This window comes from Lampetra planeri, chromosome 19 (assembly GCF_965212315.1).
Source record: "Lampetra planeri chromosome 19, kcLamPlan1.2.h2, whole genome shotgun sequence".
In the NCBI taxonomy this organism is placed as follows: Eukaryota; Metazoa; Chordata; class Hyperoartia; order Petromyzontiformes; family Petromyzontidae; genus Lampetra; species Lampetra planeri.
Window position 1 is genome coordinate 7633492 of NC_136125.1, and position 24115 is coordinate 7657606.

The 24115-nt window shown below is 51.2% G+C and overlaps 1 protein-coding gene across 1 annotated transcript; it reads right to left on the reverse strand.

The window, feature by feature from the left end:
• Positions 1–744: 744 nt before the first annotated feature.
• On the reverse strand, positions 745–23384 carry LOC144724034 (uncharacterized). The gene is made up of 13 exons (XM_078602859.1): positions 23307–23384; positions 21862–21919; positions 20405–20522; positions 18844–18918; positions 17265–17387; positions 12922–12999; positions 11090–11143; positions 10446–10532; positions 9266–9322; positions 4782–4853; positions 3826–3934; positions 2611–2725; positions 745–1772 (listed from the first exon to the last, which is right to left on the reverse strand). Exons 2-13 carry the CDS (start codon positions 21917–21919, stop codon positions 1765–1767), a joined length of 954 nt encoding a protein of 317 aa, XP_078458985.1. The 5' UTR covers positions 23307–23384; the 3' UTR covers positions 745–1764.
• Positions 23385–24115: the final 731 nt, after the last annotated feature.

The following is a 24115-nucleotide window of genomic DNA, read 5'->3' on the forward strand; positions in this document are numbered from 1 at the left end:
TGACAAGTTCAAATCCTGCTTAGGGTGAGAGTGTAGTATTGCAAATGACAGTTCACCTTCACGGAGGCAATTCACTGTCCACTGTCATATTTATTTATTTTAAACATGTGCTGCTTTGGATTCCGCTTATCGAAGTAAATGTTTTGGTTATTGTGAAACCGATATTCCCATGTATATTCGTTATTTAATTACCCGCAACCTTTGATGGGTGCCCATGACGCACAACAGATTGTTATAGTAGTAGGTTTTTACCCTTTTAAACTGGTACAAAAAGGTGTCAGTTTTGTACCAGTTTAAAAGGGTAAAAACCTACTACTATATTTTTCCACTGGTAAAAGAGATCTCATAGGTTGTTTTAGGTTGCGGGGCAACAAATCTGCGCGGTGAAGTACGGTCAAATAAACCCCCGCAGAACCGGTGTTGGGAGGCCCTCATCCGGCTGTGCGTAACGGCCCCACAGTGTTGGTAGAGTGCTATTGTCTATAACAGCAGGCGATCCAGAGGCGTTTGTTTAACGGGCCGAATCCTGCCAATGAGGCCCAGAGAATGACCTTGTTGTTTGGGCTTTGAAAGAAGCATTCACAGAAACCTGGCTCTCCGACGTGCTCCTTCGATCTCCGCCGTTTTGCTCCACGTGCTGGAAAAAGCTCTCAGCAGCCGGAGGGAAACGTCGGACATCGTCGTGCCAAACGCCCGAGTGGCACAGCCCAGAAAAAAACACGTTAGAGGGCCGTACGGCACGGGTGCGAAAACCTACGCAGCATACAGCTGGCTGGTAGTGTCTTTATTTAAGAGGCAACGTGCTAACTAACGTAATTAAGAATGCAATTAAGTGCTGCCATTTGTCCCATGTCAACACCAAGACCTGTTCAATCCTTAAAAAGCATTAAAACAAATATTCCGTCGTTACCCACAACCATACCGACACAAAAAACAACCCCAGTCGTTAAAACTTAGCTCATTAATGGGGATATAAATTCGTTTGTTACAAAAAATAAAAAGGAAAACATATTATATTATTCCCATAATGCAGAGCGGTGTGAATACTTTTCATGCTGCGGGCCTGTGTTGACTTGTGTAACGTAGACAAGGGCTTCATTGTCGCGGCCGGGTCGGTGACCAGGAGAACATTGCTTGCATCCAGCGCAACACATCCAGTATAAAAGAGCCTGCCAGCCGCCCTGGTTAATACTGCGAGCGTATTAACCAAAACTACGAGCCATCTGTTTCACAGTGGGCCCTTATGAAACCTGTGGCGTTATTCGAAAAGAGCAGGCCATGCGTGCCCAAATTTGCCATATTTGAAAAAGCATTTGCAAACTACCTAAATTGGGTAAAAACCACAAGGCGATATTGCCTTCAAGCGACAGACCATATTCGTCTGTCAAGCACAGCGCCTTCGAGATAGGCTTGTGCTATGAGAATGGCACAGGTACCATACGTGCTCATTATCATTATTACTTGCTACTTACTAGTCACGTACCACCCACTCCGGTCTATCGACGACCTGGACAATAATGAGTGAGATATTAAAGCCTGGACGTGGCTATAGCGGTTGTTGTGAGGCTCTGCTTTGCTGCTGCTGCTGCCGTGTGTGTGGTGTGTTGGTGTTCAGCTTGTCTGGGCAGCTGCGTGTGCTGTGGTTTGGGATTTAAGTTTGCTTCATCTCTGTTTTTGTGGGGTAGGTGGGAGGGGAGGGGGGGGTGTTTCCAGTCACGTTCGTTCTACACTTCCACACCCCAGCCGCCACCACCCTTGAGACCACTAGCGCCCTGAAAGGAGACACAGGACACGCAGCGGTCATTACTCCATTTCCGCACGCCTCTCTCAAAAAGGCTCATTGCCTTAAACGTTAGCCTGTTTAAAGTGTGCCCTCGGAGTACCGGGTTCAGTCAGGGGTGGGTTGCACCGGTATCAACCGCTTTCTTCACAAAACCCCATTATATGAAGATCATATTTATCCCATTCACAGATTACAATATTACTGAGAGAACCCGGTTTAATCACGGGGCGGATGAAACCCATATTTCAAGCCCAGCATCTCGGCGGTGCTGGCTTGACACTCCCAACAAACTAAAATCTGTTTTTTTATTTTTCCAGGTAAAGCGCACTGAGCTTTGAACTCGTTTTAAAAAGCGACCTGGCCACAAATGATAGCTCAACAAAGTGGCTTATCATCATGTGAACATTTATAGCAGCCAAATACTCTAAATTAATATTGTGTCTAAATATGTAGGGATAAAACTGGAGGAACCGGAGAAAAATCCACGCAATCACGGGGAGAGAGACATGCAAACTCCAAATATACAGCAGGTGCCAGGATAGGGATCGAACCCACGACCTTCTACATACCAGGCGAGGTAGTTAACATCTTGCTACCGTGGCACCCCCAGTCCCACTCTCGTCTACATTTCACTCCCGCCTGAGTCTAAACCCCACTCTAGTCTCATTCCACTCCATTCCGAGTCTCGTTCCAACGTTACTCTGAGTCTCAATCCCACTCAATCCCACTCTAAGATTGAGTCTAAATCCACACTTAAGTGTCGCCCTACTCATAGGCTAAATCCAGATGGTGGCGGCGCAGCACAAGTTCCCGTGGTGTTGCCGCACCTGAGCCGGAGCGCAGGCTCTTCTGGTAGCAGGCGTCGCAGTTGACGTGCTTGGCCACGATGTGCAGCGTGCCCCCACCGCCCATGTGGCCCAGGTCCGCGTCACAGCCGTCACACTGCACACGCGCACGCCGCGTATCCTTCGTCATTTCCAGCAGATATTGAGATGATGCGTTCGCCATGAACTGCTGAGTCACCGGATGACTCGTATGTGTGCATGTTCAACTTCTTTCAGACCATACGTAGCCAGCCGTGCTGATCGGAGATGCGGGGGAAGGACAACAAACTAAAACGAAACTATTTTTTGTTTTACTAAGTGAGGCCCACTGAGCTATATAGCTCTATTTCTAGATTTGAAGCTTTCGTGACTGCAAGGATTTATACTCTTAGGTTCTTTCGGTAAAGTCACGTAGGTAGAAATAAAAATATCAGATTTTATTTTTACCTACGTGACTTTACCGAAAGAACCTAAGAGTATATATAGCTCTATTTCAGAAGCGACCCGGCCACAAACGGTAGTTCAACAAAGTCTCTTATCACGTGGAAATTTATAGCAGCCAAACACTCCAAACGCATGTTGATTCTAAATGTGGAGGGAAAAACCGAAGGACCTGGAGAAAAATCCACATGTCCACGGGGAGAACATGCAAGCTCCAAATATACAGGCATCGTCAGGGTCGATATCGAAATTATGATCTCCTGTACACCAGGCGAGGTAGTTAACATCTCGCCACTGTGGCGCCCATAGCCGTCTAATTTCCCCCGTCCCTCAGCTGGGCCTTGCTGCTGTGGAGCGCCGTTAGCTGACGACGTGTGTTCCCTCTCGTTCACCAGGAAAGAGGTCTACAGCACCAAGTCTGAGCTGGAGGAGACCGTGTGGACCGGCGGCAACAAGAACCTCCGGTAGTGCCGTCCGTCCGTGACCATCGTAATAATCGCTACACTTGACATTCGCCTGATTCTCTTAGCACAATGGCTATCATGAGGGCGCTATCGTTCACACACGGGTATAGTCTGCCAGACGACGATCCCCCGTGTAGCCATTAAATGAGAGATGGGGCAATTGCTGTTAGCGAGCCCCTATCGGAGCCAACTCAGTGCAGGCGAGGGCCTGGTGAGGAGGTGGTGAGGGAGACGAAGGGTTGATGCGCATTCTCTGGAGGCCGTGACACCCCTGGCCCGTCTGGCGTGGCCGTGCCAGGCTAGGTGGAGATACCTTGAAGCAGGCCTCGTGGTAGTAGAGGCCCAGGTAGTCCAGGATGTAGGAGTTGGCTCTCTTGCCCAGCGCGTGGTTGCATCGCGAGCACCGGCGCCACGCATTCTCCCTGCCAGGACGAGATGCAGGGCACAGCGGTGAATGATCCACTCATTCATCGATTCACTCATTCATCGATTCACTCATTCGCTCTTTTATTGATTAACGCATTCATTAATTCAGTCACACACTCAATCATTCGTCATTTCACAAATGTATTGATCAACTAATTCATTCACAGGTTAATTCATTCACTCACTGGTTCAAGCCCAGCAGCCGCCCAGGTTAATACTGTTGAAGCATTAACAAAAAATAGTATGGGCCATGCGGCTCACAGCGAACATAAAAAATCCACTGACGTTATTCGATAATGAGTCGGGCATGTGTGCTGGTGTCACAGTCCAAATAAAAAAAAATACTTTCATATAGTTAATCGGGTGAAGACGATATAGAAACATTGCCCCTACTAGTAGACTATACCTGTGTGTGAAACATAGCACCTTCATGAAAGCCATTGTGATACGAGAAATGGCGCAAATAGCAAATGTACTGGTTAATTATTATGATTTTAAAAAACGAAAACTACTTTATTTAACCAGGTAAAGCCCACTGAGCGATTAGCTCTTTTTTGAAAGGCGACCTGGCCACACATGATAGGTCACTGAAGTGGCTGATGTAATCATCACATCTAGGCATTTATAGCAACATCCAAATATTCTAAACGCACGGTTCTAAATGTGGAGAGCAAACCTGGAGGAACAGGAGAAAGATCGATGCGACCACGACGGGGAGAGCGAGAGAGATCACACGGACTCCAAATACACGACGGGCATCGTCGGGGTCGGGATAGAACCCACGACCTCCTGCATAGCAGGTGAGGAAGGTAACAGTTCGGTGATGATCAGGGACGGCCCTACCAGAGGTTCTCCTTGTTGCTGTCGGTGGTCACGGTATCCTCCAGCTCAGACTTGGTGCCGTACACCTCTTTCCTGGCGAGCGAGCGAGAAGAAGAAGAAAAACGCGCGTCGTCAGCGAGCGACGTCCCACGGCAGCGTGGCCCGGCTGAGGGACGTGGACGGTTTGACGGTTCGTCATCGGCGACTCGGTTTGGAATAAATAAATAACAAGTATAACCCGTAAAAACTAAGTTTTTCACTATAAATCCTTTATATGCGTGGCGGCTAGAGTCCTCTCGTCCTCTGGCTTGAGATGGCTGCCACCTATGGGTCAGATGATTGTCTGGCAGCATTAAGCAATTGGTAATTAAATATTTAAAAAAATTTCCCTAAACAGTGTAAAATTTAGGAAAATTTTTTTCTCACGAAAATGCATTGTCACGCACAACGAGTCTGTGTGCAAAATGTCAGCTCGATTGGATCACTTGGAAGTGGGTTAAAAAACGACCGAAAGATTTGCACGGTCCTAAGCAAGCAAGCGAACTTAATATAAAGGATTTAAAAACACTCGAGCCCGGTGCCTTTCATTTGTGTTGGTCGGAGGCAGTTTTTGGTGCATGCGTCATCGGAGATTCTGCTGGAAACGACGAAGAATCTTCGACTCGTCAGAGGAGCCTTGAGCCGCCCAATACAGAACCCCTCGCCCATCCGGGACAGAACCCTGAATTTATCCAATACAAAAACCATTGGCCTTTCCAAGATGGAACCCTTGACCTGTACAATAGAGAACCATTAACCTATCCAATACAGATTCCTTGACCTGTTCAATACAGAGAACCTATGATAGATTTAATACAGACCCCCTTGGCCTATACAATTGACCTGCCCTCCACCCCGCCACCGAACCCACACCGATCAGCACAGTCGAACGGTTCGTGGTCAAACGACCCCCAGGTCCGACACTACATGGGGTCACCGTCATCCAGCAGTGGACTGTCAAAGCGTTGTAAATTACCAGAAGTCACCCACCGAGACTAAATTACCTCTCTTTCCAAGCGAGTCCTTGGTTATTACAGATACCAGTTAAGGGTGAAAGACGTTTAAAAAACACACACACACGCAACTTAAATTTGAACAGAGAAGACTGGTAAATGTTGGAAGGCGAACGGACATGTGGCTCGTTCCCCAAGGACTGGAGTTGGAGTGACCCGGGATTGATTTGCACGGCTTGCAGTTGAGAGCGCGATTGTGAGGTTTAGCCAGAGGAGGGCGATAAGTGACCGAGTCTGGGCCAGACTTTCGCCCCGTGAACGGCCGCGGTGAAGTGAGATGGGAACATTGCGAAACGTGTACCCGTCACGATTCTGAGAACTAAATGCCTAAATCGTTAACCGCACCCCCTCCAGGAGAGAGGGGGCTTGTCTGTGTCTGGAACAATGTGGACCAACTCTGGCACTGGGCTGTACAGTGCTGGGAAATGAGCCCCGAATCTGAGTCGAATCTCACTCGCGTCTAAATGTCACTCTATTCTGAATCTCAAGCCCACTCTAGCGTCAATTGCACTCTAGTCTGAGTCTCAATCCAACTTTATTTTGAGTCGCAATCCCACTCAATCAGACTCTAGTTATTCCACTTAAGTCACCCTACTCAGACTACATCTAGAAGATGACATTGCAGTACAAGTACTGTACTTTAGTGTCCACCTAACACTAAAACACCCCTTTAAAACAGAATTTGCTCAAACATAACCATCCTGACAACTGGTCTTGAACCTCTGTTAGCTCTTAGGACTGACAGAATGAATATTTTAGCTTCAGAGTCTCGAGGCCCAGTGAATTCAAAGACTCGTTTTCAAAGTAAACAATTCACGGCGGCTGAGCAATTTCCACGATGATACATTTTTTTGCCGTTCTCAAGTACACATTGTGAGCACCGTCCCAAAACACAATGCACGCACGCACGCACGTGCGTTCATATTTATACGACACACAATGTGCATATTCGTTCCACTGAGCCGCGGCTCACTTAAGCCCGAAACAGCAGCGGCACGGATATTATTTCCATTACGCGTTGTCTCCTTCGAGGGCCGGCGTCTTATTTTGACGCATTAATTCCCCCCTCTCCCCACCCCCTTCCTGGGCGTGAGGACGGACCGCACGCACGAAGCGTCGCGCCTCGACTCGTCTGACTGGACGGACGAGGCGTTCGTGAGCCTCGGATATCGGCAGCCCGTTTGGGTGTGGTGCGCGCTGTGTCGCCGTGGAGGGCACAGTCGTCGTCGGGTCAGTCCCCAAACGCGCTGCGAATTCGCGGGGAGCGGTGGCGCAGTGGCGGACCGAGTTCGTGTGCATGTTGAATTTTCTTGCACGCGCCCTACGTGGCCGAGCGTGCTCATCGGAGATGTCAACGATTCCCGTTCATGGCCAACGCCAGCGACGATTATCTGAACAGGTCCTGGGCCCCCCCATCCCCCCCCTCGGTCGACTTAGCCTCAAATGAGTAACCTCGTGCGATGCGTGAAAACATCGTCACCCGGGAGGCAAAGGCGGTCAGGTGCTGGTCACCGACTCCAGCGTCCGCTGTGCCCTGCAATGTCTCGCTCACGGCACCGCCGGCGGAAGGAGACTCCACCAGATGGGGGCTCTTGAGAATTGTGCCGACTCTTGGAAGAGGTGGGAAGCATCCACGCTTTGCCCCGTTCCTACGCGACCTGCCGGTTGACTCGCTACGGTGTCCCCAAGTGTGCGCGCACACACTCCGGGCTGGACAGATGCGCCGGTGATGTGAGAAACGTTGGCACCGTTGTTTTAAAAGAAGGCGAATGCCGTCGCAAAAAGTGACGAAAAGGGAGAGGGCGCGTACCCCCCCCCCCCCCCCCCCGACAGAAGAGCGCTTCGATGCCGTTCCACGTCGGGAAGATCGCAAAGGCGGTGGCGCGTAATGCCGAGAGACTCGAGACGGGGGGCAGTGACACGTGGCGTTTCGCGGCGCCACAGAAGCCGTGGCTCATCTGGGCTGGGACCCGCACCTCCGGCTCCCACACCCTGCACCTTGGTTTGACGCGTAGGAGGCTTGCGCGACCGTCCATAATAGAGGCGTTTTGGGTTAGATCGCGTAAATATACAAATGTGTCGTTAAATCCGCCACCACCCGACAGAGACAATCAGTAAGGGTTGTCACGTAAACAGAACGTGGCCAATTCGTTGCTAGGACAGCACGCCGGTGTGTTGGAAAGCAAATCCCACAACATTTACAATTCGACCATAATACAGGTTTGTTGGGTTATATCCCGTAAAATATACAAATGTGTCGTTAAATTCGCCACCACCTGACAGAGCCAATCAGTAAGGGTTGTCACGTAAACAGAACGTGGCCAATTCGTTGCTAGTACAGCAACACCGGTGTGTTGGAAAGCAAGTCCACACCCTCCACCTCCCTCTCCACACACCCCCACCCTCGCTCCCTCCCCCTACCACCCTTCCCCCTACCACCCTTCCCCCTACACCCCCCCGCCCCCACAACACCTCCCTCCCACCCCATACCCCTCCCCTCACTCCTGACATCCACCCAACCCTCAGGGTACAGGAGTTTTAAATGGAACTCGCCTAACCAGTCGAACGCGGTGCCGGCAGCTGCTGCTACTGCTGCTGCTCACAGAGGAGTCACTGCTACTGCTGCGCACAGAGGAGTCACTGCTACTGCGAGGGCGGTAGCAGAGGGCAGGACGAGAAGGATCGAAGCCTTTCGTCTGTTGAGCTCATTGCGATGGAATTGTGTGCGGGTGGCGAGGGGCAGGGGGCTGGCGTGTTTCACTGAACACAGAGTGACCTCCTCGAGGTGACCAAATGTTGGCCGTCGTAGCCGAAGGCAACCGATGCCGAACCCCAGCCAGGTCACCGGCGCTTTCTCTCGCCATCGGCATGGGGGGGGGGGGGCGGTGGCCGGAGCAAGACGCGAGGGTTTGCAGTCGGCTATGGATGTTTTTGTCTTTACTTTGATTGAGGCTTCTGCACCTACCTATAGCAAATGGACTCTCCGAACACACCGCCGGTGGGCTGAACTAGTAACGAAATGCATACCTGTCAACACCTTATCGGTGCCCTACCTTATTAAAGACCAATTCCGACCTTATTGGTCACCCCCGTGCCCTTACAAATCTCAACGTACATCATACAAAGTCCCATCACAAGGGAGAAACACAAACAAATAGGCAAAACATAATTTTGCCAGTATTGAAACGGCTGTACGCTGTATGGACCTGAAAACTCAATTTCCCTGTACAAGAATACAGGTAAACCGTATGGGTTGACAGGTATTTAATTGGCACGTGTTGTTTGTGACAAACCTGACTAATTGGCTGTCAGGTTGTGGCGGATTTAACGACACATTTATATATTAAAAAAACCTCTGATGGGTAATATTGGTCGTGAAAGCCGACTGCGTATTCAACTGAGATTCGTACCCCGGGGATGCACACATCACAACCTCGTGCAAAGGTCTCTCACCTCTCCGTCACGTTGATCTGCTCATTCATCGACGATGACGACGACGACGATACGGGCCTGGGAGGAGAGAGACGGGGAGAGAGAGACTTAGTCGGGCGTTGTGTGCATTCTGTACGTTGAGCTTCTTTCGCACCGTACGTAGCCAACCGTGCTCTGCATTTGGGACAAGGATGTGCGGGGAGCAGAGGAGATTATTGCACAATGAAAGTGAGGTCGAGTGAGAGAAGTGGGAACAGATCGAGGAAAAAGGGAAGACAGAGAGAGAGAAAGAGAGGCGAGATATGAAGAGAGAGGGAGGACGGCAATGGTACACAGGGGATGAGAGAGGGGATGAAATATGAGATGGTGAGAAAAAGGCGGACAGAGAGATGATAAGAGTGGGGACGGCGATGAGGATGAGGTGAAAGAGAAAAGAATAGAGAATACTTGGAGACTCACAAAAACACAACTAGAATACGTATTTATACTGGAGGAATCCTATGAGCTATGAAGCTCTTGTTCGCGGAGGTGCAGTGGACGGAAGAGGAGGTCACCGTGAGAACAAGACGGTCTCCTCGCGTGAAAACTTGAAAGAAAATAGGAGAGACCCGCCCCGACCACGGAACGCGCGCCAGCCACATCAGCAACACCGCACCCAGCTGTGTGTGAATCACAAAGTCCGTGTGTGTGCGTGTGTGTGTGAGTGCGTGCGTGTGTGCGTGCGTGTGTGTGCGTGTGCACGACGCCCGGGGTAAATATAAAAAATGCAAAGTGATAAGAGGGTTCGACAAAAAAAAAACCCTCCAAGCTTTCGGGGAGTGCTATTGCCAATGGAGTCTGATAACGCAGCAGTATTTGTGTTGCACAAAGCCTTACGCTGCTGACGAGAACTAAAACGTGTCAAAGCTGGTCCAGAGTTCAGCTGCATAAACAAAAAAAGCAAATGGATGATTTTTGGTACGGAATATGATGAGGCTCTATATTTTTTTAACGTGGAAAGACAGAGGTCTGATGGATTATGTTTTAGCATTCCCCAAGTGTTGTATGTCACGTGTATTATACAGGTGGCCCATTTACACACACACACAGGTGAGCCGTGTACAAGTGGGTTGTGTGTACGTATAGGCGTTGCGTGTACATGAAGAGGAGTTGTATGTATACACATTGGTGGCCTGCATACACACACGTGAGTTGTGTGTACCTGCTGAAGCGAGTGCGGGTGACAGACGTATCCTTTGAATTGCTGGCATCACTCTGACCTCCGCTCTGACCTCCGCTCTGACCTCCGCTAAAAGACAAACATCCCAACGACAAAAACAATCAGTCATTAGAATCATCGGCAGCAACAGCAGCAGCAGCAGCAGCAATAGTTCTGAAAACACTTAAGCCACTGGGGCGGAGCTTTATTTGCCGTCAACGTGGCAATCTTGTCGGCTTGCGGTGGGGTTAATGACAAGCAATTTGACGTAAAACTACCACCACGTGGCCCAACCCGAACACAACTGTGGATCGGCGTTATTACCCACCCAGCCACTCCCAGCCCTCACTCCAACCGCGTGACGTGGCTCCTGGTGCAAGGAGCGAAGAATGAGCCTCTCCCCTCTATGCAACGTCGACTCTATCCGTCGGGTGTAAATCGGACGCACTTTGCACTGCCTCAAATATCCATCTGCAATTCAGCGACTCTGAAAGCAATGGAACCAGCTAAAGCTCTCAGTATTAAATCTCTCAGAGTCGCTCTTCCATGGCTCTGTTCGCAACCCGGGCCCCGTTTGCAGTGTCACCGCCCGCGCCACTGGATAGCTACGCCGCTGACCCCTGACCCCTGGGAACTCCGGTTCACACCTGCCGGAGTAGCGGCTGCGAGGGACAGGTGGCGGGGGTCCAGACGGCTCACTGCTGAATGTAACACACACACACAGAATCATTAGAATCAGAATCTAGAAATTGGAGGTGGAATTCGATGAGCTGTAAAGCTCTTTGTTTTGCACACATGTCCAGGAGGGGCGGGTCATAAAGTTAGCATAACAATTCATACAAAATCAACATAGAAGTGCAAATTATAGAAAAAGTAAGCAAATCACCAAAATATTTTACCAGGTAAAGAGCACACGCGCGTAGGGTTAGGCTGGCCGTACATGTAATCGGATTACTTAGAGTTAGATTCTAACAATGTAATTCCGTTACATTGTTAGACTTGACACGATTTTTTTTCATATCTTGTAAACACGTTGTTTGGTGATGCTGCTGCTCTGGTAGTGGTGCACAAGCACAAACCAACAACAACATTCTATACTATTCGTAATAAAGATTTTTGGCTTAGATCGCGTAAGTCTAAATGTGTCATAACACTCCACCACAGCCAATTAGAAAGGGATTTGTCACGTGAACAAAACGCCAATTACACCATTGGTACCTTATTTGCCAGTAAAAAATATGATAATTGTTTTTTTACCCTTTTATCTGGCAACAAAACGGACACCTTTTTTTTTACAAGGAGTCATGTTTGCATAGACCACAATACCTGCAGTCATAATGCAAACAAAAAACATAACTCTGATAATGTATGTGCACTGTCCTTGAAGTTGATTGGTCCACACCCGAGACAGCTTTCCTTAGAGCCTAGTCTCACATGGTGTTGGACCAGATGACGCCAAAAGGCGCACAACTCAAAGGCAATGCACCATCAGAGTATGAGAGCTCGGGTAAGCATTTACACCATTGGTACCTCATTTGCCAGTAAAAAATAGACACTATATTATTAACACGATATTAGAACACTATATCATTAACACTATATTATTAAAACTATAGTATTAACACTATATCATTAACACTATATTATTAAAACTATAGTATTAACACGATAACATTAACACGATATTATAACAAACTATATTATGACCACTACATTATTATTATTAACACTATATTAGAACACGATCGTTTATTTTTTAACTCGTTCCTTGCACGGGCGATAGAGTTACAACGCCGTCAAATCCATCGTTCGCGTGATGGCAGGGAGGGCGTGCGGGCGGGGGAACGGGCGGGCTGGGGGCTCATTTGACTCCCTCGCTTGCGGCCCCGTTGCGCGTAAACGATAGTCCGAGTCACACCAAGTGCCGTGATGAATCGGGGTCTGTCGGTCGGTCGCGTGTGAGCGGTGCCTGCGTTCTCTGAGCCCTCGCTGTATTTCCCAGAAAGCGGGGAAACTACGCAACTAAAATACTGCAAAGGCCCATCTGTATCGACCTTCAATGATAGTGTATAAATTAACCACATATGCCTGTGATCACATTTACAAGGAGCTACATTTATTCCCACGTTAGAAATTTAAGAAAAGGCTATCTATACGGTCTTAACATGTAATCAGATTGCAAATGGATTTCTTCACACCATTAACATGTAATCAGATTACATGTGCATTTCAGCACAACAGTAACATGTAATCTGACTGCAAATGGATTTCTACACACCATTAACATGTAATCAGATTACAGGTGCCTTTCAGCACAACATTAACATGTAATCCGATCACAAACGTACTTGTACACACACACACACAGCTAACATTCCAAAGGGGCTGTCCATGCAGCATTTTACACCCATTCCAAACGACTGCTGGAACGAGCGAGCGAGCGAGAGTCCGAGCGCGCGAGGTGCAATGCGCAAATCACCGGCCGCCTCGCCGCGTCTCCGTCTCGGTGATCTCCACGCGGGAGAAAGACGAAGATCCCTCGGGTCCCGCGCTGTCCCTGCCGGGGGAGGAACACCGCAAGGCCCGGTCAACGATTAGGCGACTCCAGGTAGCACCGAGCTTCTCAAGTGAAGTCAGTTTTAAAGATCCATGGCATGCACGAGGTCACGTGGCAGTGAGATGTTTTGTTCCCGTGTCGCTGTCTCTCAGCTTGTGCAAATTAACGACGACAATGTCAACAGCAGCAACAATATTTGAATTTTTTTTAAGTATGAAAAACTAAGTATAATCGCTGTGCTGATGAATTATGAAGTTTTTTTGCAGGATACATAACCCCCCCCCCCCCCCACTTCCCCGCAATATGGTAACAGCGCAGCCATGCGCATTAGAATTGCCTTACACAACGAAGCAACATATAAGCCAGTGACAAGAAAGGTGAAGTATGGTCAAACAACCCCCATGACCGATATGGCTTAGGGTAGGCCTTCATGCAGCAGTCGGTTGACAACGATCAATCAATCGATTGTGATAGCCTACACAGTCAAAATAAAATCATGGGCTTGAAATGTCGGCCTCATTTGGTGTACAGCAAATGGCTTTTGACTGTCTGCTCATATGCTGTTCGGACCAGATTCGTCACATGACTGAAAACGCCACTCGTCTCCTGTATTTTTGTGTCCCAGGCAGGGGTTAATTTCTCACTGAATGTTCTATGGATTGCTGGCAGACTGGAGTAGGCATGCAACTAATCGCCACAGCCATAGCGAGAGGACATGCTGCGTGTTGCGTGCTGGGTGAGAAAATAATGTCCGGGTTGCTGACCACAACAGATCCGCCTGAAGTTAAACCCCGGTAATTAGGAGCAGGGCTGGATTAAGCTTTTATAGGCCCCTGGGCTACAGGCACTGTGAGGCCCCTCCAGTAATATTTTCAAAAGGAAAACAAAGTTAAAGAAACATTATAATTTCGATTTAAAGCTTTCGTGACTGCAGGGATTCATCTTCTTGGTTCGTTCGGTAAAGTCACGTAGAAGGGAAATAATAAAATAATAAAAAGATAAACATAATAAAATAATATATTTTATTTTTGTTATTTTATTATTTCCCTTCTACGTGACTTTACCGAAAGAACCAAGAAAAAAATTAAATTTATTTTTACAAGGCTAACTACAAATACAATTCAGCATTCACAAATTAAATAACTTTTCACTTCATCTCTGAAGGCCCTCCACCAGGCGGAGGCCTCTGGGCTGCAGCCACTAAAGCTCCGTGCCTTAATCCGGCCCTGAGTACAAGCAATGAGCTCACCGCTTCACAGGCTGTTCTTGAGTGTTCTTGCTTTTAAACCATTGGAACCTCCTTTGCCAGTAAAACATATAATAATTGGTTTTTTACCCTTTTATCTGGCAACAAAACTGACACCTTTTTTTACAATGAGTCATATTTGCATAAACCACAATACCTGCAGTCATAATGCAAACAAAAACATAACTCTGATAATGTATGCATTCGGGTGTGGACCAATCAACTTCAAGGACAGTGCATACATTATCAGAGTTGTGTTTTTTGTTTGCATTATGACTGCAGGTATTGTGGTCTATGCAAACATGACTCCTTGTAAAAAAAGGTGTCAGTTTTGTTGCCAGATAAAAGGGTCAAAAACTAATTATCATGTTCTTGATTTGCAGCGTGCAGCGCGGGTTACACGCTCCCAGCTGCATTTGACTCCCCGTGTTCCGAGCAAAAACTACTCCCTCCGTCCCTGTTAACATTGTCCAGTGCATTGTGCCGTGCGTTTGACATAAAGTTTGAATTGCCTTGAACATGCGGGACACTCTCTGTGTCCATCTCTGTGCCGCCTTCGGTGTCTCTCTGTCTCTGTGTGTCTCTCTTTGAAGGATCTGTGGTGCACCTAGCCTGGCACAAGCACCGTGGCAACGCCGCCGCTACGAACCCGTCGCTTTGTGTTTCCCTCTGTGCCGCTCTGTCTCTTTGTCTTTTTCTTATCCGTCTCTCAATCTCCCGTGTATTTTCTGTGTGTATATCTCTCTCCAAGCTATCTCTTGTCAGCTCGTGAAATATAAATGATCGGCTTCGGACAGCAGCGGTCACACCTGCAGCAACGTAACACAGCCGTCACCATCAATTATACATTCACTACACTGTACAGGTAATTAATCATAGTGATTCTCTCATTCCTTTGTCAATCCACTGCTGGATGAAGGCCTGCCCCACATCGCCTCGGTTGTCGGAGTCAGTTTGGGGGTGGGGGGGGGGGGTACCAAGACCGTTTCAAATATCCCTCGCCACCGATTTTCGTCGTGGGAATCAAACGGGAATCAAAGTCATGTTCGAGCACCGAGAATCACGCGAACGCTCGTTCCACCGCACATTCCATTTAAACCCTCGTGCGAACTCGATCCGCTGTGGCAGAAGCCTGCGCGGCACTGTCATGTAAACATCGCGCTCAGTTCATTTCCGTGCGAATGCGTAAAACACCCCCCCCCCCACCACGCGAGGCAGCTTGCGTGAAGCGCGAGGCCGTGGTTCATCCGTGGTTCCAATGGTTCGCACTCATCACACACACACAAAGTGCTTGCGAAGACACGAACCGCAGTAACCTCGCCGATCTCGTCAAGGGAGCGTAGACCTCCGTGCGTACTCCTGCCTTTGGCCACTCATCGCACAAAGACGGCGGTCACCGCAACGCGCGCATTCACACGCGCTTCTGCGGCCGTCTGGAACGCTCTTCCCCGCGATATTAGGAAGCCAGCTACTGGAGCTACGCACCTTTTGCGGTCTGAATTGAAAACTCATTCCTTTAGCGCTGCTTTTTTCGCGTGTTCGTTTGTTGTCAATTCCCCCCCAGGCACCTCTTGATTCGCGCGGTTGGCTACGTACGGCGCGAAAGAAGTTCAACACCTCTCCCGGCTGGGGAGGGCCAGAGCGTGGGAGGGAGGGAGGGAGGGAGGGAGGGGAGGGAGGGAGGGAGGGAGGGGAGGGAGGGAGGGCTGGGCCGGGTGGCCAACTTGGAGTTACGTTCTCGAGGGCCCCAGGCAAAGTTAGTCGCTTGGTGACATTCCGAAAAAGTGGCGAGGGCTGGGGTGGGGAAGATCAACAGCTCCCTAACCCCCTCCCGTCACCCCCCCCCCCCCCAAGCTGCCATCACTGATGGTGTCAGTTTGTGTGTACTGTATGTTGAACTTCTTTCGCACCGTACGTAGCCAACAATGTTAATCGTAGCTGCGGGGGAAGGGCAACAAACTAAGCATAAAAATCTATTCTAAAGAAATTAGTTGTCAATCTAGACGATTTAAAAGTGCACAGCTCCAGTGACTTCCTAATCTCGGAAGGAAGAGCGTTCCAGACGGCCGCAGCTCATCTGAATGTGTGCGTTGCGGTGACCGTCTTTGTCCGATGGCCAGTCAAAAGCCGTCGCTGCGAGCACGACCAGAGTTTGTGTGATGGTTTATGCTCCTTGACGAGATCAGCAAACATGACTCCTTGTAAAAAGGTGTCAGTTTTGTTGCCAGATAGAAGGGTAAAGAACCAATTATTATGAGATCAGCAAGGTATTGTGGTTCATTTGCGGCAAGCACTTTTTTAATGAGTGCCACCTTATAATGTATTCGTTCAGCAACCGGAAGCCACTGAAGCTCAGCATCACCGCCTAAGAATTGTGCACACGCTGTAGCTTGCTAATGTTTGTTTACAGACGGCAAGATGAAGGTGTCACCATGGCCAATGCCTTTGATTCCACCTCTTATGGCTGCGGTGGTGGTTGGTGGCCAAAGCATTGCACCAAGCAATGCGACAGAGTAATGCACCAATCAATGCACCAATCAATGCACCAGGTGCAAGCTGCTCTTTCCCCGGTACAAGGGGAAGGAGCCGTTGGCTACTTTGTGTCCCATCATCGTTCAGCAATCACCGCACAACCCAAGGTCCCGAAGCCCTGTTGTGGGAGCCATCAATCTCTTGTGCACCACTCGTCTCAACAAATTACTCAATTGGGATTATACAGCAAGCAATCGATGCCCCCCCCACCACCAACTGAAAGAAAAAAAACCTGGCAGGACCCTCCTGAAAAAGTCTTGAGACTCAGTGAGGTTTTCCCGGATAAACAAATGTAATAATAGGAATATAAAAAAATAGATTGTAGTGACATGACCGGGGCACAATTTATCAAACGCCGTGGCCCATAACTTGAAGAAGGAAAAAAAAAATTCCCCAGCTGAATGTATTTAAGGCAGAAATCTGAGTTCCAGGTTGTCCCTCCCAACAGCGTCGTCGGCGAAGCGAATCCCTGACAGGGGTCACGTACCACTTCTGCGTCGACGACCGGAATCCGCCGCCGGACGAGTCCCTGGCTCCTTTCGTTGGCGCGGCGTGGGAATCCATATCATCCCACTCCTGCTGCTGCTGCTGCTGCTGGCTCGACGAACGGCTGGGGGGGGGGGAGGCGGTAGACGAGAGGGTCACGGCGGGCGGCGTAAGAGAAGGGGGACCCCCCCCACGGGACTCCCCGCCGCCTCCGTTCTCGCCTTCATAGGGGCTGTTCCCTAACAGCACTCGCCCACAACAACCTTGTCAAGGCTACACGGGGGAGGGAGGGAGGGGGAGATCTTTGTCTTGGTCTGTGATTCATGTCGAGCGACGTCACGGAGGCTCCGTCGCATGCCGTCTCTCTCGAGGGCACAGGAGCGAGCTGGGTGTGGGCGGCTTCGAATTGATGAATTGGGCCGCGCCCGTCCTTGACAGGAATGCGAGGAATTGACTGCCCTCTCGGCCGGTAAACAAATATCGAGCACAGACAGACAACTCGTGGCTGTGAACGAGCCAGCAGCTCGCGCTCACCTGCACGGGCGAGGGCCAGGGGCAGGGTTAGGCTCAGGGTGCAAGGTCAGAGGTGCTTGAGGGATCAGGGGTAGAGCGAGGTGCGCGTGGTGACGTGGCACCAAATGTCATCTTTGTTGTTGTTCATGCAGCCATTGGTGACCGGGCTCCATTTAGGTCTACGGGTCTGTGTGCGAGTCATTGTTGACCAGGCGAAGACCATCAACTCGCTACACTTTAGAGCCCCGTTTAATCGTAACTCACCCTAGCCAAGTCTATGGGTCTCTGTGTAAATCTATGGGTTTCTATGTGAATGAGTGGCGACCACACCTTCAACTTACTCATGTGTGCCCGTAACAATGCTTGCCCCAACAGTCTACCTCGGTTCAATCATCGTAATAATGGCAATTATTTCACCAGGAAAGCCTCACCCAGTCTCAAGGCTCGTTTTGCAGGAGGGTCCTGCATTGGGCTGCTTGGCCAATTCCGCGAGCGAGCGTTCGGCTCCGCGCGGGAGGAATCGGAGAGCCGGGAGAAAACCCACACGTGGCCAAAACTACCACAGCACACCCATGTCGGCAATGACTTAAATAGGCGCTCGCTCACAATTCCTCGACACTGACAGGGTTGCCAGGCGTGAAGACTGCTGAATAGAGCGTATTCATTGGTGTGGCACGGTTGGCATGGATCCTCGTACAAGGAATGATATGCTAACCCCCCCCACCCCACTCTTTGTAACCTAGCACATGGGACCCTCTGTAGCCCATGGGCTAGCATTGCCACCCGCCCTTGATCGATCCAAGATTGTGCTCTCCTTGAGGAGTTAGCCATCCTGGGAATTTTCTGTAAGCCATCCCCAAATCATTCAATATCCAATGCATTCGCATGGAGTTCTCCGCTTTCCACGTATTGTCAGATATCCTCCTCCAACTTCTTATTCCTCTTCCCATGATGCGTGCCCGTTTTTTTGTTTGCGACTCGGAGGGTAGGAACTCTTGCCGTAAGGCCCCCCCCCACTCCGGCGCAGTTGCACCGCCTGCACGCTACACGCCCGCGGAGCGGCTCACCTGGTGCCTGCGTACGTCGGGGAGAGCGGCGAGGTCGGATGTTTGTCGCCGAAGTCTATCAGCCCCGGCTCGTCGCTGGTCGTGGAGAGAGGGGGGGGGGGGTGGCGAATGCGGGGTAGGAGGGAGAGAGGGGGAAATAGTTTTTTTGGGGGGGGGTAGGTTTGGGTGTGGAGACAGACGGAGGCACAAACAAAAAGACGAAATCATTCTATTTGTCATCGCCCAACGACGCATTCCACATTCCTTCATGCGTACCTCTCCTTCCCCTCCCTGCCTGCCTCCCTGGAGCACCTGTCGTGCAGGTGAGGGCGGTGGCAGTGTTTTAGAGTGTTCATACCCGGGGCTGTGACCACGGCTTTAGTTATGCTACTGGGCAGGTATTGGCGGTTTCGTGCTGTCGAGCTCTCTTCTGTGTTTTCGGGCTTGTGCCGCGCGCTCTGAGCTTCTTCAGATCCCTTGGGGTTTTTTTTTTGTGTGAAGGAGTTCCTGGGCACGCGGAGCGAAACGTCGGACGTCGTGCCGGACGTCGTGCCGAACAACGCAGGGCACGAGCCGAACGACGCATCGGAGAGGTTTCGCTGTGACGGTTTAGCTCATATCCCGCCTTAAACCGCATCCACTGCACGAACCATGGCAGATGCGGATACCTGGAAGGTCTAAAACTCTCCAGTGTGCAGAACAGACCGTACAACAACATACAGCAGTGCAATGCCCCGTTCCACAAATACGAAGGAGACATCACAGCGACACACCACTCTGCTGCTCCTGACGTGTTTACACAATCGCACCAGGTACTCATTTGAGACTGAGTCGACCTAGGGGAGGCCCAGGACCGGTTCAGATAATCGTCACTGGTGTTGGCCGTGAGCGGGAATCGAACCCGGGTCGCCAGATTTGTAGCGCAGCGCGCTAACCGCTACACCACCGCTCCCCACTAACATCACACCACCACCTGCACACACCCCGACAGGGAGCGGGGCACGCATCCTGCCTAGAGGGGGTGGTAATAATGCTGCTGCACTCGTGCAGGCCTCCACAAGACCCATTCTCTATGGCAGCTGTGGGAGCTGAAGAAAGGGCTGATGATGAAGCCACTGCTAGCACATTCCAGTTACTCAGCGGGTCTCTTCGAGAGTCTCTGTGGCCTCAAAGTGCATCTTTCTTGGCACTAGCGCTGTGGTGATGTCACCGTCAGCTGTTGTCGTTGTTGCTGTTGTGTGTGAAGATGGTATTTGCACTGTGCCGGGAGGTGTGCGTGTGTGTATGTAGTGGGGAGCGGTAGTGCAACGGTTAGCACTACGCTGCGCTACGAACCCGGCAACTCGAGTTCCATACCCGCTCACGGCCAACACCAGTGATGGTTATCTGAACCGGTCCTGGGCCTCCCCTAGGTCAACTCGGCCTCAAATGAGTACCTGGTGCGGCTGGGCGAGGTGCTGGCCACCCACCCCCTCGTGCGCCTCTCCGGGCTTCATAGGTGCTCCTCACGAATAGCACTTGCCCCAACAGCATGCTGAAGGCTATACAGGGATCTTTGTCTTTGTTTTGTATTGGAGCCTACCCCTCGTCCTCGTTGAGTCCACCGGCACGGTTGATCCAGCTGGTATCATCCTTCACCGAGGTGCGGAACTTTGTGCCCTGGATGGCGTCGGACCGTTCCCTCTCCGTCTGTGGGCTCCCTGCTCACGAACACACGAGGACAAACATAAACCCCCTTTATAATGTATGTCACTATCATCATCATCATCGTCATCGTCACTGGCCATGATCAATCCACTTTATAATGTATGTCACTATCATCATCATCATCATCGTCATCATCGCTGGCCATGAACAATCCACTGCTGGATGAAGACCTCCCCAAGCCATCGCCATCATTCATTGTCCCGTGATGCAACATTCCACACAGCTGCCTCCACCCCCAACCCCCCCCCCAATTGTTGTGCAGCCTGAAACGATGACCATAGCATGACCCCAAGGCCAAAACATCTACGACCTAACCACCCTGAACTCGTCCGACCTCGTTAGATCTCAGAAAGTTAAGCAAGGATGACCCTGGATTCGTGCTTGGATGCGCAACCACCATGCACCGTAGGGGTCATAGGTTGCGGGGGCTAAGAAGTGGGCACCAGAGCGCAGTGCAGCGAAACGGTGAAGTATGGCGTGGTGAAGTATGGTCAAACGTAGCCCCCACAGCAGACGCTGGCTGGGGAGGGACCGGGCTTCATCTGCCTTCTAGCACGAGGGTGCGGGATCCGAGAGCGCTGGTGGTGGGCGTCCACACGTGGACACGCGCCGCACAGATCAGTCACCACTGTCATTGGAAAGGGTCCCTAGCAGTGAGAAATTCACCGAACGCTAGGATGGGAAACGCAGCATTGCCCATGTCGGATACGTCATCCCCTCCAGCGCCCAATGAGTGCGGCCAAGGTGGTGGTGGCTGAGATGCTTTCGCTGATGGATAAGCATCGTTTTGTCGACTCTCTTCTAAGTTGTGAGCTGCGCGTGGTCACGAGACCACAAGCAGCAGGCCGCGTGGAATAACGCTGCAAGTCGCGTGAAGTGAAGTCTCGGTGTCGCTTCCGTGGAAGTGTCGGGTCGTTGGTAATTCATTTCTCGCGATGTGTGAAATAAAATTCACTGGCGGCCGTGTGAAGTGAAGCCCCCTAACTTTAGGCCGCGGGAAATGCACAGCTGTCAACCCACACGGGTTACCCCGTACTCTTGTACAGGGACATTGAGTTTTCAGGTCCATATGACGTACAGCCGTTTTAGTACAGGCAAAAACATTTTTATGTATTTGTCTATTTGTTTGTGTTTCACCCTTGTGATGGGACTTTGTAGGATGAACGTTGAGATTTATAAGGGCACGGGGTGACCAATAATGTCTGAGTTGGTCTGTAATAACGTAGGGCACTGATGAGGGGTTGACAGCTATGGAAATGGCACACTGCTCACGGGGGCCATAAGTTCCGCACCCGTGCTTTTGAAGATTTTTTTCGTGAACAAAATTCTCACCATTTTCACCGTACGCAGACCGGGGTCGGGGCTTTGAGCTTGAGCCTTTGAAAGCCATCTGGACAAACACAGAGACGTTGCAACGTGTTAGCGAGCACCTGCAGGGTGCGGGAGGGAGGGCGGCGACGGAGTGCTCAGCAAACTTGTAAGCCCTGCCACCTGAGTTTGATCGCCAGGCTCATGGCTAACATCACGCAGAACACAACACACAACATCGCATAGACGTGTACGGCCCCATTGGTCCATCCACTGCCGGATGAAGGCCTCCTCCCCCCCCCCCCCCCCACATCGTGCGGTTCCGTGGCGATTATTTGTCCACGAAGGTGAGGAGCGTAGGCGTGGGAGCATAGAAGTCCAGTCCAACACTGGATTTGGCTGCACTGCCGTCTACTGCCCGTGCCACGTCGCTCCGCAACCGCCTAAGACAACCTGACATGGACCGGCGGTCGCCCATCCAAGCACCATCCAGGCTCAACGCCTGCTGAGCTTACAAGATCTGGGTGAGATTTGGCACATTCCGAGTGGTATAGTCATATGCCCACACACACACACAACAATACAAGACAAAGATCCCCCGTATAGCCTTAACAAACTGTAGGGGCACGCAACAATACGCAACACCGCGCCCAGACAACAACACAATACTGTTGACACGTAATTACATCCCCACAATACACACCACACCACGTCACACACACGCACAATCCAAAACCACACCCACGTATTAACATCGAACACTTAACACCCTATAGGTGGCACACCAAGATCCCCCGTGTAGCCTTTAACAGACTTTTGGGACAAGCGCTGTTCGCGAGCACCTATGAAGAACGGCACACGAGGGGGGGGGGAGTGGCCAGCACCACGTCCGACCGCCTTTGTCTCCCTTGCGGCGCACCAGGTACGCATTTGAGGCTGAGTCGACCTAGGGGAGGCCCAATATCTGTTCAGATAATCGTCACCGGTGTTGGCCGTGAGCGAGAATCGAACTCGTAACGCAGCGCGCTAACCGCTGCGCCACCGCTCCTCGCATTGAATGCGACGCACATCGATAGACACGCTCTGCCGTGCGCGTCAACACATCAAAGTCCTTACGTGCGCCCACAATAAAAACAAAACTTTTATCTCAAATCAAGAGGCACAGTCCCAACCCTCGTCTCATCGCCGCCTCGAGATGCCTCTTACCCCCCCCCCCACACCGTCGTTGGATAAAAACGCATTTGGGTGGTAATCCCAAAAAAGCCAACCCCGAAAACACAATTCGACGTGAAGTTGTCTTGGTCTCTCCTCCGTCTGTTCGTCTACGCGGCGGCCGCTTGCCGGTCACGGCAGACGCGAAATTCGACAGCGCCAAGATTCCCGACCCAGACAAATAAAAATATAAAATACTTTGACGGGAAGGGAGATATTTATTTATTTATATAATAAGAGCCGGGCGCTCTTCTTACCTTGCAAGTGGAGTGCAGCGGAGGTGCAGTGGAGTGCAGGGAGGTGCAGTGAGCCGAGTGAGGATCGAGGGAGGCGACCTCGCGTTTATGTGAGAGGCGCGCCCGCCTGTTCCAGCGACCCGCCTCGCCGGAGACACCCCCCGACAGGGGGAGGGGCACACACCCTGCCGAGAGAGGGGGGGGGGCCTACCTGTAGGCACACACCCCGACAGGGGGAGGGGCACACACCCTGCCGAGAGAGGGGGGGGGGGCCTACCTGTAGGCACACCCCCCGACAGGGGGAGGGGCACACACCCTGCCGAGAGAGGGGGGGGGGGCCTACCTGTAGGCACACACCCCGACAGGGGGAGGGGCACACACCCTGCCGAGAGGGGGGGGGGGTACTCTTACCTGTAGGCACACACCCCGTGAAGGGGGTACACACACACCGTGAAGGGGATACACTCACTCCATGAAGGGGGTACACACACCATGAAGGGGGTACACACACCCCGTGAAGGGGGTACACCCACAACCTGCACACACAATCCACGAGTCCCGGTCAAGACCGCGCCCCAAGGGCCCCGCAGCCCGCAGCGGCACACGGACTCGGACGCCTTCAGCACAACAAGGGGGGGGGGGGCATGGAGGGGGGAGGGGTGGGGGGGGGGGCATGCATGGAGGGGGGAGGGGTGGGGGCCATGCATGGAGGGGGAGGGGTGGGGGGCCATGCATAGGGGGGGGAGGGGGGCCATGCATGGGGTCCGTGCGCATGGAGGGGGGAGGGGGGTTCACCCAAACGCGTAGCTTGTGTATGGGGGGGGGGGTCT

Coding starts and splice junctions, on each gene's coding strand:
- LOC144724034 (XM_078602859.1), bottom strand. CDS start 21,919: ATGGCTTTCAAAGGCTCAAGCTCAAAGCCCCGACCCCGGTCTGCGTAC. Junction 9,323..10,445: donor ACCCGCACTCGCTTCAGCAG/GTACACACAACT, acceptor CTCTCCTCCCAG/GCCCGTATCGTCGTCGTCGT. Junction 2,726..3,825: donor ACCACGAGGCCTGCTTCAAG/GTATCTCCACCT, acceptor GCGCGTGTGCAG/TGTGACGGCTGTGACGCGGA.